At 47.3% G+C, this 18,886-nt stretch overlaps 1 protein-coding gene across 5 annotated transcripts in view; it reads right to left on the minus strand.

The window, feature by feature from the left end:
* Window positions 1-18,886, minus strand: part of C1QTNF2 (C1q and TNF related 2) — a 57,712-nt gene that overhangs the window by 15,960 nt on the left and 22,866 nt on the right. For 3 of the 5 annotated variants that reach the window (XM_045394479.3, XM_005558429.5, XM_045394480.3), the window contains one exon: window positions 16,471-18,874. The exons of the other annotated variants lie outside the window; for them this stretch is intronic. In XM_045394479.3, the coding sequence (XP_045250414.1) occupies window positions 18,261-18,874 (614 nt within the window). In that variant the 3' untranslated portion in view covers window positions 16,471-18,260. Of the gene's footprint in view, window positions 1-16,470; window positions 18,875-18,886 lie in introns of those variants that run through there. 5 annotated transcript variants of the gene reach the window in all.

The raw sequence follows: 18,886 nt of genomic DNA on the forward strand, positions 1-18,886 counted from the left end.
GGCATCAGCATCATCTGGGAACTTGTTAGAAATGCAAATTCTCAGACCCCATGTCAGATGTACTCAATCAAATACTCTGGGGGCGGGCCCAGCACTCTACTTTAACCAAGCCTCTAGGTGAGTTTGATGCATGGACCCCAGTATATACCACTGCTAGAGTCTGTTTCCCCTCCCTCTCTCCAAGATGAATATTTCATGCCATCTCTTCTCCCTGCTCACATCTAATACTTCCTCACCCCTCCTCACATTCAGCTAGCTTCCTTATACACTAAGAAAATAGGAAAAATCAGAGGAACTTCCACAAGTTCCCACACCACATCTCTGCCTCCTGTGCCCATACATGCTGCCTGCTGTCTTTTATTGAGGACACGCTGGCCATCCGGTCTTAAAACCAGGCCCCATGACTTCCCTGGTCCAATCTGCCACCAACTTTCCACTGGATAATGGCAAAAGCTCCCTAACCAGTCTCCTTACGTCTGCCTTTGCCCCCCACTTTGCCCAACCAGAATGACTCCATCAAAATGCAATTCGCATCCTTCCTTTGCCCAAAACCCCTCAATGATTCTTCATCTCGCTCAGAGTAAAGGCCTATACCTACAGGGCCCTATGTGATCTGCCTACATCTTTGTTCCCCTGTCTGACCTCATCTTCTCCCACACTCCCCGCCCTGTCCACCTACTCCCACCACGCTGGCCTCTTGCTTGTCCTCAGACATTCTGGGCACGCTCCCACCTCAGGGTCTCCACACTTGCCGTTCCTCCCACCCCCACATATCTATACAGCCAGCTCTCCAATATCCTTCAAGTTTTTACTCCATGTCATCTTATCAGGGGGGCTTTTCCCAGCCACCTATTATAGTTTCAGCTACTGATCCTTCCATCTGCCTTCTCTGCTTTCTTTTTTTCTCCTAGTCCTTAACACTATCTAATAGATTACATATTTGGCTTTTAAAATATTGTTTACTCTCTGTCTCCTGCGTGGAGCATTAAGTCCATGATGGAAGAAATACCTTACTTTTTTCTTCTCCATCGCAGTGCCCAGCTGAGTGCCAGGCATAGAAGTGGATCAGTGAATTAAGACTATCAGTCTCATCAATGATTCTCTTCCTCCGCTGGGCATGGTGGCTCACACCTGTAATCCCAGCACTTTGGAAAGCTAAAGCAGCAGGATTGCTTAAGCTCAGGAGTTTGAGATTGGCTGGGCCAACATATGACTACCCAGTCTCTATAAAATTTTTTAATTTTAATTTTATTTTATTTTTAGACAGAGTCTTGCTCTATCGCCCAGGCTGGAGTGCAGTGCCACGATCTCAGCTCACTGCAAGCTCCGCCTCCCAGGTTCATGCCATTCTCCTGCCTCAGCCTCCCGAGTAGCTGGGACTACATCTCAGCTCACTGCAAGCTCCGCCTCCCAGGTTCATGCCATTCTTCTGCCTCAGCCTCCCGAGTAGCTGGGACTACAGGTGCCCACCACCATGCCCGGCTAATTTTTTTTGTATTTTTTAGTAGAGACGGGGTTTCACTGGGATAGCCAGGATGGTCTTGATCTCCTGACCTTGTGATCCACCCACCTTGGCCTCCCAAAGTGCTGGGACTACAGGCGTGAGCCACTGCGCCTGGCCCCACATTTTTTAAAAAAATGTAGCCAGGCATGGCAGTGTGCACCTGTAGTCCAAGCTACTCAGAAGGCTGAGGTAGGAGGATGATTTGAGCCAAGGAGGTCAAGGCTGCAGTCACCCATGATCATGCCACTGCACTCCAGCCTGGGTAACAGAGTGAGACCTTGTCAAAAAAAAAAAAAAAATCCCTTTCTATTTTCCCTCTAGCTAAAACTTGGTTCTCTTCTGAGAACGAGCTTCCACTATAACCCCCTTAGGTGGAGCCATTTTCTGTCCCTCTCCCCTTGTACCAAGCGGCCTGAGCGGAAGATGGTGACCCCTGCTCCCCATCACCACACCCAAGCCACTCTCCTTCCCTTCTCTATACCCCCTAGCTTAGAAATTCATATCATCAGACCAGTCCATCTTGCCCCTGTCTCCTGTGGACCCCCAGGGTTTTCCCCTCACTCCTGGAAGAGCTGAGTCGGTGCCTTGCTGTTGCAATTCCAACACTGCCTCATGAGAATTCTTGGTGATTTTGGTATCTTGGTCGATGATTCATCCAAGACCCAGGTTTTTCAGTTCCTTGAAGTCCTCTCCAACAATCTTATTCTCCACCCTGACTCAGCCACTTGCTCTGTGGCCAAAACCCAAACTCTGTTGTTACTAATAATTGCAAATCATCCATTTCAGGAATCGCATGCTGTGACCAACAAGCCTGTCTTGCCAGCTCACCCCTCAGGCACTCCGACTTCAGCAACCACCCTACTCCATTGGGTCCTCCAGCCATTGATCCCTCCGCCTTTTCACTGCCTCGCCCACCGCTGTCATGCCTATGCTATACACAGTGCAGATTCCATGGCTCACCATTAAATCCTTTGGTTGTACACATGCTCCACTAGGCTGCCTACTCTCAACTCAAAATTTTTACACCGCAAAAACCCAGCCCTTATCAAAGGCAACATTCCACCTACTCAGCACCTCCACAACCAGAGGGCACAATAAAATGATCAAATCCATGCTCGTGGCCTCACTTTAAATCAATCACAATAGCTATTCTCATAGTGCTTTCCATGGGCAAGGTACCATTATAGGTGCTTGACATGTAGTAAGTCACTTAATCCTCACAACAACCTTATGAGATACTACTATTACCATCCTCATTTCAAGATGAGAAAACTGAAGCACAGAAAGGTTAAGAGACTTGCTCAAGATCACATAGCTGGGTGGAGGAATTAGAACTGGCAATTCAGCCCCAGAATTGATACTCAGGACCACTACACTGGCCTCTCGAGATCCATGAACTTCACACACTGCTGTTGTCAAGCATTTCTCCCACAATTCCTTTGGCCAGCCTTCTCACATGAGACCCGGCATCAGAACCACCTGGAGGGTTTGTTAAGAACAGGTGGCTGGACCTCATTCCCTGGGCTTCCGAATCCATGACAAGAAAGTGTGGGCTAATGGTCAGCCTTTCCAACCACTGCCCAGGCAATGCTGCTGTACCATTCAGTGACATTAATTACATTCACACTGTTGTGCAACCATCACCACTGCGTCCTAATATTTTATATCTAGAATATACATTTTAGCCGGGCCCAGTGGCTCACGCCTCTAATCTCAGCACTTTGGGAGGCTGAGGTGGGTGGATCACTTGAGGTCAGAAGTTCGAGACCAGCCTGGCCAACATGATGAAACTCCGTTTCTACTAAAAATACGACAATTAGTCAGGTGTGGTGGCATGCGCCTATAATCTCAGCTACTGGGGAGGCTGAGGCAGGAGAATCACTTGAACCTGGCAGGCAGAGGTTGTAGTGAGCTGAGATCATGCCACCGCACTCCAGCCTGGGCAACAGAGTGAGACTCCATCTAATAGAAAAATTACATTTTAATATATCTGTTTACGTATAATATGGACAATATAGTTTTTATATCTATCTATCTATCTATCTATCTATCTATCTATCTATCTATCTATCTATCTTTTTTGAGACAGAGTCTCGCTCTGTCGCCCAGGCTAGAGTGCGGTGGCCGGATCTCAGCTCACTGCAAGCTCCACCTCCCAGGTTTACGCCATTCTCCTGCCTCAGCCTCCCGAGTAGCTGGGACTACAGGCGCCCGCCACCTCGCCTTGTTTGTATTTTTTAGTAGAGACGGAGTTTCACCATGTTAGCCAGGATGGTCTCAATCTCCTAACCTCATGATCCGCCCGTCTCGGCCTCCCAAAGTGTTGGGATTACAGGCTTAAGCCACCATGCCCGGCCTATAAATCTATATTTTTATATACCTAGATATATAGAATTTATATATTTTTATATACAGAAAATCCCAAAGAATCCACAAGAAAGTTGCTAGAGTACAGCCTCATATTGTCTCTTGACCCTTCTCTGGGCATGTTTCACCTCCATTCCTCCACCCAAAATGCTCTTTCAAAGTCTCCTCTGATCTCCATCTTGCTAAAGTCAATGGCCAACACTTAGTCTGCATCATCTGATATGGTTGATCATTACTTCCTCTTTCTTGCTTTCTCTTTTTTTTTTGAGATGGGGTCTCTGTTGCCCAAGCTGGAGTACAGTGGCATGATCATAGCTCACTGCAGCCTTTGAACCCCTGGGCTCAAGGGATCCTCCTGCCTCAGCCTCTCAGATAGCTTGGACTATAGGCAAATGCCATCATGTCTAATTATTTTTTTTTTTTTATTTTTTTTTTTTAGAAACGAGGTTTTGCTTTGTTGTCCAAGCCAGTCTCAAATTCCAGGCTTCAAGTGATCCTCCCGCTTCAGCTTCCCAAAGTGCTAGAATTACAGGCATGAGCCACTACACCCAGCCCCTTGCTCTTTTTAATAGTATCTTTGGTTTCCAGCATCACAGTCTCTTGATTCTCTTCTAGCTCTGTAGCAAACCACTTATTTTTCAGTCTCCCTTGCTGGATCCTCCTCATCGTCCACACTCCAAATACCAGAGTGTCCCAGGGCTCAGTCTTCAGACTCTCCCCTTCTTTATCTGCATTCTTTCCCCTTGTGGTCTCTCTAGAACCATGGCTTAAAAGCCATCTATAGACTGAGGACTTCTAAATTTATATCGTCAGTCCAGACCTCTTCTCTGAACTCCAGACTTGCACATTCAACTACCCATTTACCATCTCAACTTAGATGTTGATGACGGTCCTCAAAAGAACATGTCCACATCAAACATCTGGAACCTGTGAATGTGGCCTTATTTGGAAAAAGGGTCTTTGCAGATGTAATTAAGGATCTTGAGATGAGAAGATCTCTAAGTGGGGGGCCCTAAATCAAATAGAAGTGTTCTTATAAGACACATAGGGAGGAGAACCACTCAGGAGAGGAGAAGGCTGTGTGACCAAGGAGGCAGAGATTGCAGCAATGCAGCCACAAGTCAAGGAACCCTGATGGCCACCAAAAGCTGGAAGAGGCAAGGAACAGAGTCCATCCTAGACCCTTGAGAGTAAGCACGGCCCTGCTGCTGACATGTAGATGTCAGACTCTGGTTTCCAGAACTGTGCAAGAATCCATTTCTGTTGTTTTAAGCTACAGTTTGTGGTAATCTGTTATGGCAGCTCTAGGAAACTTACACAGATGTTTTATAGACATCTCTGACACAACATTTCTCAAAACAAACTCTGTTTACTCACCTCCTGCTCCCATCCACAGAGCCTGTTCCTCCACTCCTCCCAGGAGCAGTGTTTCCCATCCCGGCAAAGGCAATTCCAGCCTGAAAGTTGCTCAGGCCAAAACCTTTATGCCAGTGTTGACCCTTCACTTTCCATCACAGCCCACATCCAAATCCTCAGTGAAACCTGGTGGCTCTATCTCCAAAGATGACCAAAATTATATCATTTCTTACCTCTTTCCTGCAACCACTTGGGGCCAAGCTCCCATCCTTGCTGGGATCTCTCTCCTTTCTTTCTTTCTTTTCTCTTTCTTTCTTTCTTTCTCTTTCTTTCTTTCTTTCTTTCTTTCTTTCTTTCTTTCTTTCTTTCTTTCTTTCTTTCTTTCTTTCTTTCTTTTTTTCTTTCTTTTTCTTTCTCTCTCTCTCTTTCTTTCTCTCTCTCTCTTTCTCTCTCTCTCTCCCTTTCTCTCTTTCTCTCTTTCTTTCTCTCTTTCTCTCTTTCTTTCTTTCTTTCTCTCTTTCTCCATTTCTTTTTTTTTTTTGACAGGGTCTAGCTCTGTTGCCTAGCTTGGACAGCAGCAGCACAATCATGGATTACTGCAGCCTCTGCCTCCTGGGCTCAAGAGATCCTCCCACCTCAGCCTTCTGAGTAGCTGGGACTACAGGCATGTACCACCATGCCTGGCTAATTTTTTATTTTGTTTTTTTGCGGGGGCGGTGGTAGAGACAGGTTTTCACCATGTTGCCCAGGCGGCTCTTGAACTCCTGGGCTGAAAAGATCCTTCAGTCTCGCCTCGCCTCCCAAAGCCCCTCCCAAAGCTGGGATTATAGGTGTGAGCCACCACACTCGGCTGCTGGGATTATTAAACTCATCTATCTCTCGCCTTTGTCCTCGCCCCTCACAGTCTATTCTCAAATAGTAGCTGGAGTAATGCTGTTATAATTGAAATCAGACTTCATCACGCATCTGCTCAAAGCCCTCCAATTATTTCACATCTCACTCAGCATAAAAGCCAAGTTACCATGTTCTGCAGGCCGCTACATGATCTGGGTGCTTGTAACCTTTCTGAGGTCATCACCTGCCACTCTCTTCCTCTGTTACTCTGCTCCTTGAGCCAACCATGTTGACTCCCACCTCAGGGACGTTTCACTGAGAATGTTGGGGGTTGGCAAGGAGCTGGTAGAGTTGCTAGGCTACATTTTGTGCCATTGGAGATTTGTAGGCATGAATTGAAAGTGGGACCAATCAGCACAGTTGGAAGTGAGTGAATTGTGAACAAACGTAAACCTGAAAGAACCAATCCTTCAAGATAGATCCTGAGTGGCTAACTGGGCCTAAATTTAAAATAGAGCCAAATGGCCACTTGCTGACTACAGGTCACACACATACTCTGAGTTCCCCAAACGCCCCTCACCTCTGTTTAATTTTGGGACTTTCAGGGCTCACCTCAAGCAACCAGAGCTCACCTACCTCAGCCAATCAGGGCTCAGCTGTATCAACCAAGCAGAACTCAGCTACATCAATAATTCAGAAGTAAGCAAGTTTGAATCCTTCACTTGCATAAACAGATTTGATTGGAAACCTACGTAGAAAGTTTTTCTATAAAAGCTAAACCCGGCTCACTCATGTAGTCCCAGCACTTTGGGAAGCCAAGGTGGGCGGGTCACTTGAGCCCAGATGTTGGAGGCCACCACCCTGGGTAACATGGTGAAACCCCATCTCCACAAAAAAATACAAAAAAAAAACTAGCCTGGTGTGGTGGCATGGGCTGTAGTCTCAGCTATTTGGGAGGCTGAGGTGGGAAAATCTTGAGCCCAGAGAAGGTTGCAGTGAGCTGAGATTGCACCACTGCACTCCAACCTGGGTGACAGAGTGAGATCCTGTTCCCCCAACCCCCCCATCCCCCCGCCCCCCCAAAAAAAGCCAAACCTTCTCTTTGTCTTTGGAACGTATCTTCATTTTACACTAAAGTGTGAGTCCCCTTGGTTTGTAAACTGTTCACTGAAATAAAGCCTCTTTCCTCCAAATTCCTTTTTAGAGGACTTTTATTCACAGAATGAAGAAAGACAAGGATTAGGTTTGGCTGGATTAAGGTTTTGCTAGGAAAGAATGATGAGAGAAAAGGGCAAGGATGTAAGGGCTATTTGTATAAGGGAATGATTATAATCTTGGCCCCATGAAATCTCAGATGGGTAAGAAGGACTTAAGTTAGGTAATGCATATAAAGCGCTTACCATAGGGCCTGGCACATTGTAAAAGCTCACTAACTGCATTCATCCTATGTATACTACAACTACTCTTCTTCTTCTTCTTCTTCTTTTTTTTTTTTTTTTTTTTTTTTTTTTTGAGACGATATCTGGCTCTGCCACCCAGGCTGGAGTGCGGTGGCGCGATCTCAGCTCATTGCCACTTCCACCTCCGGGTCCAAGTGATTCTCATGCCTCAGTCTCCTGAGTAGCTGGGATTACAGGCACCTGCCGCCATGCCCGGTGAATTTTTGTATTTTTAGTAGAGATGGGGTTTCACCCTGTTGGCCAGGCCGGTCTCAAACTCCTGACCTCAGGTGATCCACCCACCTCGGCCTCCCAAAGTGTTGGGATTCCAGGCATGATCCATCGTACCCGGCCTAAAACTACTCTTAAACCTAAAAACGACCTGGCAAAATTAACCACAGTGCCATCCTCTAGCCTAGCACTTGCAATTAAACCTCAATCTCTATAAACAAGAGATGGCTTTGAAGATAGAGCAATAAAATCCAAGACATGGATAATACTTAAGAAATGTGCATATATATATATGCACATATATATATATGGTATAAATAAATCAAAGGTGTAATTGCCAGAGTGAAAGTGATTATCGCTTTGTAACTCTATATAATGAGCAACACGCAAAACAAAACAAAACAAAACCCAAAAAATCCCCCAAACCCCAAAACACATCCAAACATGTTCTTCAATTTAAATACGTTAAGATTTACTTACTCCTCCAAGTGTTTGTAATGTTTCAGTATTATTTCAGCGTGATAATATTGTGGTTTTCTTTTACAAATCTTTGTCGACTTGCTTTCAGTTATCCATTAGTGCTGACACAGAAAGTGTTTTTTCATCTGTTACTCATATCTGCCAAGTTGCAAGCTGTGGTTGAGTAATTGGAAACATACAACCAAATGGATCAACTTTATCAGCGTGTTCCAGGTACTCAAGGCCATGGCCTATTTTCCTCAAGCTTTAATATTATTCAAAGATTTGGCTGAGAAAAACATTTTATTTTTATGTTCATACAAATAGAGATGTTAGTAAGGAGGATGTCAAAATCACATATATTCGAAAGATTAAAACACATCAGCAAAATTCACGAGCTGGGCCATGGATCAAGAAATCAACAGATGGGAGTTATAGTAGGAGGCGCCATCTGCCAATTCAAGGTCCCACTAATTTAGGACTAAGACAAACCCTCTGTGACAACAGTGTGGTGGAGGGAATTATTTCTACATTTTTGAGTCGAGCACCTGGGTGGATGGAGTTGCCAGTTATTAAAATGAGGGAGTTGGGGCTGGAACACACAGTTTCAGGTTCAAGGCCCTGATGGTTTAATTCCAACTGCAGAAGCCTCAATTTCATTATCTGTGAAATGGATGTCCATTCCAAATTTCCTCAATCCTATTAGTGATTTTTTGGCATTTCTGCTATTGAGAACGTGTCTTAATTAATAAATTAATCCATTTGAAGGAGTAGTGCTTGTCTTTTAACAGATAAATTTTAAAATTGAGAGCGTTTCTTTTACATGGTGTTAATGTAAAATGTAACAAAGAAGGCAGGACCTGGCTCATGAGGTTGCTGTGAGGATTAAATTCCTTAAAGTGTGGTGTTGTTTGTAAAGCATTTAGGAGCGTCTGGACGCCGGGGCCGATGAGGGAAGGTGAGGGCTGCAGCCTGAGCGAGGATGTCCGAGTTCCCAGTCCCGTGTGTTGATAAGATCTCCATCATCACCTCATCGAACCTCAGCAGAAAAAGGCCAGGAAAAGCATCCCCATCCTACTCTGGGGGATTATTTCTTATTTATAATTTGTTCAGGGATATGCATTTCTCTTAAGCTGTTTCCTACCCTGCCCGCCTTTTCTTGTTACTCACTATGAAACCTACTTCAGGACAATGTCAGATTCTGACCCACACAATCAGCATCTCTGCAGGGGGATCCTGAGTTCACATTTATTTCCTGTTTACATGTGAGTCTTTTACTGTTCAAAACACTCCAGGGGGTTGGGTGAAGTGGCTCATGCCCTGTAATCCCAGCACTTTGGGAGGCTGAGGCGGGTGGATCACTTGAGGTCTGGAGTTCCAAACCTGCCTGGGCAACATGGCAAAACCCCTTCTTCACAAAAAGGACAAAAATTATCTGGGCCTGGTGGCGGGTGCCTGTAATCCCAGTTACTCAGGAGGCTGAGGCAGGAGAATTGCTTGAACCTGGGAGGCAGAGGTTGAGTGAGCCAAGATCACTGCACTCTAGCCTGGGTGACAGAACAAGACTCCATTTAAAATAAAAAATAAAATAAAATAAAAAGACAACCACAAAACTCCAGGGGCCACTGTCGGGTCAATGGTCCATAAATGCCATCCATGATCTCTCTGACTAAGGACTCTAGCCATGGTGGCCTCTTGGCTATTCCTTCAACCCGCCAGACTTCCTCTTGTTTCAGGTTCTTGCATTTGATATTTCCACTGTCTGAAATGCTCCCTGCTACCCTCCACTCCTATCCTCAGATATCCTCATCTCACTTTCTAAAAAGTCTGTACTCAAACGTCGCCTTTGCAGTAACGACTTCCCTGACCACCCCCATAAAGCTGTAATCCACCCTTAACCAGCACCCCCATTTTCTCCCCTACTTTATTTTCTCTCTGTAGCACTTTGACCATCTAACCCCATTTTATTTTATGTTTACTTGGTTTATTGCCAGTCTCTGTATTAGAATGCAAGTTCCACAAAGCCAGGAATCTTTCTCTGTCTTCTTCACTGCTTTATCCCCAGTGTCCAGAACAGAGCCTGGCATATAAGGGTCCTCAGCGAGTTCTGTGAAATAAAATGTGTAGGAGGCCATTGGTTTAGACTGAGCTCCTGCATTAGGCCCAACTGAATAAACCAAAATGGGATCAGTCATGCTGAAGTTCCATGTCACCCAGCCAAAACTAAGTTGTTTATCTGACCTTCCCAGAAATCAGGAGAGACAACAGCCAAATTTCTAAACAAGCTGGTTTTAGCTGGTATGATAAGGAAGTCCCCTCTTCTTTCACCTTCACAAGGAAAGCAACTTTGAAGCAGCCCATCCGCTTTTTGCTTTCTGTTTCTGCTTTCCTCAGCCCTTTTCGGTCTGTAAAACCAACCTTCTCTGCTCCGATTATAGGAACACTCATTCTGTTTTACGGAGTATGAGGTATTGCCTGATTCTAGAATTGCAAATAAAAGCCAATTAAGAGCTTTAAATTTGTCGAAATTTTGTCTTTTGACAGCCTTTATTTCAATAACCAGTCTTTTATGTATTTAGCATTTCCCTTCTTCAAGTTGGGATTCGGGGCCAAAAGGGATGACTACTTTTTATAGTTTTTCATGTAGGTTGTTTCAGTGTATCAATAGTTTGTTCCTTTTCATTGCTGAGTAGTATTTCATGGTATGGATGCATCACAGTTTGTTCAACCAGCAAGTGCAAAGGCCTGGAGTGGGGAATGAACTTGTCACCCCTTCAAGTGACAGGAGACTAGGTGGCTAAAGAGAATGAGGTTATTTATCACTTTAGGCTCTGAGCAGCAGAACCCCAAGCAGCTAAGGAGCCATAGAGGGCAGGTGAAGGATGTTCCCTGAGGTTTTTTTCATAACTCAGCTCTCAAGTTCAGTCTCATCTGACCTCTACGGGAACTTGGCCTTGGGATGAATTCCCCGCCCCCACACACACCTTCCACAGCTCCTGACACTCTCAAAGGAGTGGATCAGATCCTGGCCAACAGCCAGCAGCATTCAGTCCTGGCAGTGTCAACTCTGGGTCAGCTGACTTCATTTCTTCTTCTCCTCTCACTGGTCTGCAGGCTTCGTCTGGGTCAGAGGGAAGATGGTGGGCAGGCTGTGGAGATGCACCCTTGAAGACTCTGCTCTCCCTGACCGGTCGTTGGAGCTGACACAGTATGACCAAGGTCCTTCAGCCTCCATCCGTCAGTTCCAGAAATTCAGTCACCTTGGAGAAAGGCTTCTGGCAGCAGAATTGGTGAATCATAAAATCAAAAAAACTATCCAAGCTAGAAGGGAACTCAGAGATCACTGAGTTCAGCCAGAGAGATGGCTCTTCCTGCGACAGCTCTCTCAAGTGTTTTACGAGCTATCTGCCCATGGGTCTCAACCTGGCTGCACCACAGACTCAGCTGCGGAGTTTCCAAAAATTCCCAATGTCCAGGCTGTACTCCAGACTAATTGCATTAGAGTCACTTAGCGGGTGGGAGACAGGGTTAGGAGTTTTAACACTCCACTCCAACCAGAGCTGTGGTCGCTTGCAGCCTGGCTGTCAGGGGACTACAGTCGTTATGACCATGACCTCTGAGGTCTGAAGGACTTGGATTTGAGCTCCTGCTCTGCAGCTTCTCCAACTGGGTAATCTCAGTCAACTTTCTGAACCTCTTCTAGCCTCTATTTCTTCATCTGTGAAAAGTGGATCATCATAATACACCTACCTTACATGTTGTTCTCAAGGCCAAATGTATTAATCCATGAAAAGCACACAGTGTTTCATTCCTAGTAAGAACTCAGTAAATGTTAGCTTTCATTGTTATTACTTTCCCAAGGTCTAGCATTCTATCAGAAAGCTCCTCTGAGCCAAGCAATGTGGCTCATGCCTGTAATCCCAGCACTGTGGGAGGCCCAGGTGGGTGGATCACCTGAGGTCAGGAGTTCGAGACCAGCCTGGTCAACATGGTGAAACCCCATCTCTACCAAAAATACAAAAATTCGCTGGGTGTGGTGGCAGGTGCCTGTAATTTCAGCTACTCGGGAGGCTAACGCAGGAGAATCGCTTGAACGCAGGAGAATCGCTTGAACCCGGGAGGCAGAAGTTGCAGTGAGCCCAGATGGCATCACTGTATTCCAGCCTGGGCGAAAGAACAAGACTCTATCTCAAAGCAAGCAAACAAACAAACAAACAAAATGAAAGCTCTTCTATAGGGTAAGTTGAAATATTTCTCCTTTAGCTGCAAGAGTGGTCTTCTCAAAACCCAAGTCTGCTTATGTCACTTGCCCACTTAAAATCATTCTGTGGTTTCCTGTTATTCTCATGGTCAAGACAGACATCTTTAGTTTGACCTATCAGCCTTCAAGGTCTGGGCCCTGCCCCCTCATCTTCTCCCCTTGCACACTTTGCCCCCAAGACCTGGGGAGGGGCTTCTTTGATTCTTCCCCTCTGCCATGCTTTGCCCCACCATGGGGCCTTTGCCTGCCATGCCCCTCCCTGGAAAGCCTTCTCCACCCAGCCTGCCTTGCCAACTCCCACTTGCCCTTCAGCTCTGCTGTTACTCCACCAGTGCTACTCCCTGACAGTCTCACCAGGACAAATCCTCACCTTGCCATTCTCATGGCATCATGCCACAGCTGGCATCTTACATTTATTGGTGTGGTCATTTTTGCAAAGTCTGTCACCTGTGTTAGACTCTAAGCTCCAGGAGAACAGAGACCATATCTGTTTTGCTGGTCTCGTGATTCCTCTGTGCCTAAGCACTGCTTGGCACATAGCTGAAGTTCAATAAATATGTGGTGCATAAACAAACTGGCCCCAATTGGCCTCTTGATAAAGTCCACCGGTTGCTTCAGTTCTGCCGTCTGCAACTCTTCAAAGCAGTCAGCGCCTTCTACCCTGAGACCACCTTGCAGGGGTGGGCGGGTACCTTCAGGACTCCCCGTCTTCTCTCCTCAAGGCTGAACAGCCAACACTCCTATAGCAGGTGGCACTTCTAGACCCTCTACACCCTCCTCGGGTTCAGGTTGTAGGATGCCTAGAACCAGACTCAACACCAGGGAATGAGGAGCTTTTCAAAAGTGATTTGCCCATACAGTTCTGCCAAGTGACAGGAAATGGTGATGAGGTTGAGGATTAATACCCCGTTAGCCTTTCACCCTGAGGCCCTTGATCTCCATGTCCTGAAGCTCACACCTTAAGTGTGTTTTATGGGATAAGAGAGCCCCAAATAGAATATGGACATTTCACATGAGGAAGCCATTTCGGATCTCTGTCAGGATCAGCTTGAAAACCACTTGGGGTGGGGATAAATGAGTGGTGGAAGCTTGCAAGGGTGTCAGCAAAAATAAACACCTGTGATGAAGTTGAACTCTTCATTATTGTTTTTAAATCAGGGCCAATCTGAGGCAAAAGTATAAAGTAGATGGAGAATGTTTAAAAAATAAAAAATAAAAAAACAAACCCCACCATTTTCCAGAGCCATCTTTGGGCTCTTTCTGAGAAATTCTTCTTTTATTTGAAACGGAGTCTCACTCTGTTGCCTAGGCTGGAGTTCAGTGGCACAATCTCGGTTCACCATAACTTCTGCCTCCCGGGTTCAAACAATTCTCGTGCCTTAGCCTCCCGAGTAGCTGGGATTACAGGCAGTTGTCAACATGCCCGGCGAATATATATATATGTTTTTCGTATTTTTCGTAGAGACGGGGTTTCCACCATGGTGGCCAAGCTGGTCTCGAACTCGTGACCTCAAGTGATCCACCCGCCTCGACTTCCCAAAGTGCTGGGATTACAGGCGTGAACCACCGCACCCGGCCTCCTCCTGAGAAATTCTTTTTGGGTCTCTGCCTCTGGAGCAGGGAGAGAAGAGTGTCGGGGAGCCACAGAGCTCGTCGGGACCACCCTCAGATGATGTGGTTGAGGAGCTGGGTCTGCAAGGTGACCTTCAAACCCACACTCTGCTCCATTCTCAACGCCACCCCGGCCTGAGGTCAGCTGTGGAAGCGACACCAGGACAAGGCAGGCACACACAGTGTCCTCCCTTGAAGGGCAGAACTGGAGTCTTTCCTGTGTTAGTTTTCCCCTCAGCCCGGCCCAGGGCTTGGCAAAGCTGGCTGCGGGTTAGAATCGGCTGAGGAGCTTTTAAGAAAGCGCATGGCAGCTGTCCCCGCAGGAGGTTCTGTTGCTGAATGAGGTTGTGGAGCCAGATAGATCTGACTCCCCACCTGGTTTGGGGACCCCGGGTGCATTCTCCAGCCGTGCCTCAGTGAGTGCTCAGGACATGTCTGCTGAATTGAAATAGATTTTCAACGGACTGAACAACAACCTGCTTTGTGACAGGGAATCTAGAAAACAGCCTGAGACGAGGGTGGATCTCCCAGCCTCCATGCCGCAGGCCTGGAGGTTTGTGTAGTCGACGTTCTCCCCCTAGTGGCACGACTGAAGATGACAGGCAGGAGGGAAAAAAAGCCTTTCCACCTGCGAGGCCTGGCTGCCAAAGGCTCCAGAGATGCGGACGGACACCAGGATCCAGCTGCTCTTGCCTGACTCGCCCTCCCTTACCTCGCCCTGATCCCGGCCTTGTCAGATCTCATCTTTACTTAACATTTTGATATTTTATCATAGTTTTTTGGTTAATTTTGATTTGTTAAAATATTGTATTAAAATATTATTTCTGGCTGGGGGTAGTGGCTCATGCCTATAATCCCAAAACTTTGGGAGGCTGAGACGGGTGGATCTTTTGAGGTCAAGAGTTCGAGACCAGCCTGGCCAACATGGTGAAACCCCGTGTCTACTAAAAATAAAAAAAAAATTAGCCAGCCATGGTGGTGGGCACCTGTAATCCCAGCTACTCAGGAGGCTGAGGCACAAGAATCGTTTGAACCAGGGAGGCGGAGGTTGCAGTGAATTGAGATTGCACCACTGCACTCCAGCCTGGGTGACAGAGCAATATTCCATCTTGAAAAAAAAAATTATTTCTGCCAGATGCGCTAGCTCATATCTGTAATCCCAGCACTTTGGGAGGCTGAGGCGGGAGGATCACTTGAGACTAAGAGTTTGAGACTAGCCTGGGCAACATAGCAAGACCCCCATCTCTACAAATAATTTAAAAATTAGCTGTGTATGGTGGCACAGGCCTATAGTTCCGGCTTCTCAGAAGGCTGAGGTGGGAGGATCAATTGAGCCCAAGAGGTTGAGGCTGCAGTGAGCTGTGATCGTGCCACTGCACTCCAGCCTTGGACAGAACAAGACCCTGTCTCAAAAATATATATACATATATTTCTATTGATTACTGAGGTTTTTGTCACTCTCTTACATTTTGTGCATGAGGTGAGTGCCTCAATTGCCCTCCCCCACCCTCATCATAGTCCTGATGCAGAAGTCAGCCCACGAAGCCCCCCCTAGATACACAGAGTGCGACCCCCATCATTTGTCAGGTGAGCCCTGAGGTTCCACCCAGGGTGGGGCTGGCCTGTGAGGGCCTTGTGTGTCTAGTGCTCTTTGCACTGTAATCATGGGAGCTGCAGATTCTCCAGGCTTTCTCCAGAAGGGGAATGGCTGCCTTTCAAAGTGTGTTCTAAATGAGAAAATACCTCTGGATCAAGGGCGATTCGAGAGCACAAAGATGCACTGGGTTCTGTGGTGCTTACATACGTGGAGACCTACAGGTAGGCCCTGGTTGCTGAAGCCCATGGCAATCAGCCATAGCTAGGAAGAAGGGCTGGGGCCCAGTGCATCTGGGAAGGCCACCGCCTTGGAGCCCCTTCCACATCTGGGCCACCATTCCGCATCATCAGCCTGAGACCTCCAAGTGGCTCACCAAGGAGGCAGCCATCCTCAGAAGAGTCAGGGGATAAAGGAGAGCTCATCCTTGACATCACTAGCTACCAGAGACCTGCCTCAACTGCATCATCTGCTTCTGCCCCCTGCCCCACCACAAACCCACCATCTGCAGCAACCCTAGACCACATCCAAGGAAGACAAGACCCCAGCCCTGGGCCCTGGAAGGTCTCTGCTATCATCTGCCCCACCCTCTACAAAAGAGTGCCGAGTCTTCCCCCATCATTCCCACACTCTCCCTGAGGAGTCCCTGGCCAAGGGGACATCGGTTCAGTATGGGCCAAAAAGTGGCAACCACAGAGCTCTGGGGTCCAGCCCATCTTGCTGAGTTTGGATTTATTACCTGGGCTACAAAGGGTTAAGTCAAATGCCTTCAAATACCTATATCCCTGGGGGAAGGAAGAGGAAGAAGCAAAAGGCTCTTCTAAAAGTTGTATTTGTAAGAAAAAGAAAAGGAAAAAAGAACTGTTCACTGGCCAAAGCTGACCCCTTCCCACAGGGGTGCTGCAGGGGACCCCAACCCACACGTCAATCTGATTGGGTCAGAAAGCCTTTCCTGAATTTTTCAGACCCACCCCAATCCCAAACCATTTATGGCCCAGAGAAAATGGAGTTATTTTAAATAAACCCCATTTTACTTATGGAGATGGCCACTCCTTCCAGAACCATCCCGTGCAGCCATTGAAGTCCCTGAGTATCTCTCTAGGCGGGCAGCCAGAGAAAGCTGCTAGGGAGCTGTGGCTTCAACTGAAAATTCTCTCCAGCAAATTGTTTCATGGGGCTTTCAGTACCTGCCTTTTTTTTTTGGAGACAGTCTTATTCTGTTGCCCAGGCTGCAGTGCAGTGGCACGATCTCAGCTAACTGCAACCTCCACCTCCCAGGTTCAAGCAATTCTTCCACTTCAGCCTCCCCAGTATCTGGGATTACAGGTGCCCACCACCACGCCTGTCTAATTTTTGTATTTTTTGAGATAACATTTCGCCATGTTGGCCAAGCTGGTCTTGAACTCTTGACCTCAAGTGATCCATCTGCCTCAGCCTCCCAAAGTCCTGGGATTACAGGCGTTGAGCCACCACATCCGGCCAGCACCTGGCACTTTTACTGCGGCTTCTTAAGCCCTCAGACCCCTGCATACTGGAAACACCTGGGCTTGGGGTGAGATTCATTTGCGTGGGATCCATTCCTGCCATCTTAGAGCAGCGGTTCTCAGGCGTACGTGCATACCCTGGTGTATCTCATTCATTGAGAAGCGGACCTGCAAAAGATTAACTAATAACAAAGTGCTCAAGTCTGTGGCCGACTTGACTCATGCATTGAGCAGATTCAAGATGATCCGCTTATCAGTGTCGTGCTCACTTTGCATTCTGATAAGCCTTTGTGAGTGGAACGAGCTCTGCCATGGCCTGGGAGGTTCTGTATTATCTTCCAGCCTCACGCCTCATGCCTCGCTTCTCAGTTCTGACGTTGGCCCCTCCCTCTTTTCCATCAAAGTCTTTGCACTTGCACAGTCTTTTGCTGGGAGACCTCTTTTCCGAGGCCTTTGCATTGCTCTATTTCCTTCTTTGGAACTCAGCTCAAAAATGGAACTTTTCCAGGTACTGACCTAGAGGGGTCTTAAGAGAGCCTTTGGGGAAGGGAGGTGAGAGGCTGGAAATAGCTTGTTCTTCGATCTACATGGAGGTTTCAGGGTGTGCACATAAGTAAAAAGTATTCACTGAGCTGTCAACTTAAAATTTGGAGAGTCACTGTATGTAAGTAAACCTAAAAAGGCAAACAAACAAACAAAAAGAAACAAATTTCCACCTCTTCCCTGTCTCCTGTTATTCCTATTACTGTCAACCATGGCATGTTAATTTCTATCCTGGCATAATATTATGTTATTTGCTTGGTTATTTGTAAATTGTGTCGTCTGCTAGAATGTAAGCCGCATGAGGACAGATGCTCTGTCTTGTCCACTGCTGCGCCTTTCAGAGAATAGCATAGTGCCTGTTACATAGTAGATACTTTAAAAAGAAGTGAATAAATAGATGGTCGGATGAATAAAAAGGTTTGGATTTAATGATGGGGAAAAAAAGAGGCAGAGGAGGTCAGCCTGAGGCTAGAACTGCTCACTGGACCCCCCACCCCCAGCCTACAGTTGAGGGGTCTTGCTCTGTAAGCCCAAGTCCAGAAGCTTGCTCCCTGCCTGGCGGACCACACTGGCATGTCTATACCTCGTTGGGGTCATCCTGGTCGGCGTAGATTAGGAAGCCCGTAAAGAGGCTGTCTGTCCAGTAAGGGTCGTAGAAGAGCCCATTCTGCTCTGAGTAGAAGATCTGCAGCCAGACTTCGTCACCCTGCTTGAGAGCCAGGATGGTGGAGCCCGAGGCCACATCATGGTTGCCGGTGTTGGCATCAAAGGTCCGGATGCGGTACTGGCCGTTGTGCACCAGGCCGATGGCTAGGTGCTTGTTGGCCAGCGTGATGTCGTAGGTGAAGTAGTAGATCCCAGGCACGCCGCAGACGAACTTGCCGCTGGAAGCATTGTAGTGACCACCCTCGTTCATCAGAATCTTGTCAAACTTGATGGGCAGCCGCTCCCGTGGGTAGCTCTTGGTCACTGCCACCGAGAAAGCTGACTTGGTATGGCCACTGCCGCAGCTGCAGGGGCCTGGGAGGCCCGGCTCCCCCTTCTTGCCCTTAGGCCCCTTCTTGCCTGGCGTGCCATGCTTCCCGGGGGTGCCGTTGACCCCCTTGGGGCCACGGGGGCCAGCCCGCCCAATGGCCCCGGCTTTGCCCTTTGGTCCTGGCTTTCCCCGGTTACCTGTCCGGCCAGGTGGACCTGGAAGACAGA

The sequence above is a fragment of the Macaca fascicularis genome, chromosome 6, assembly GCF_037993035.2.
Source record: "Macaca fascicularis isolate 582-1 chromosome 6, T2T-MFA8v1.1".
In the NCBI taxonomy this organism is placed as follows: domain Eukaryota; kingdom Metazoa; phylum Chordata; class Mammalia; order Primates; family Cercopithecidae; genus Macaca; species Macaca fascicularis.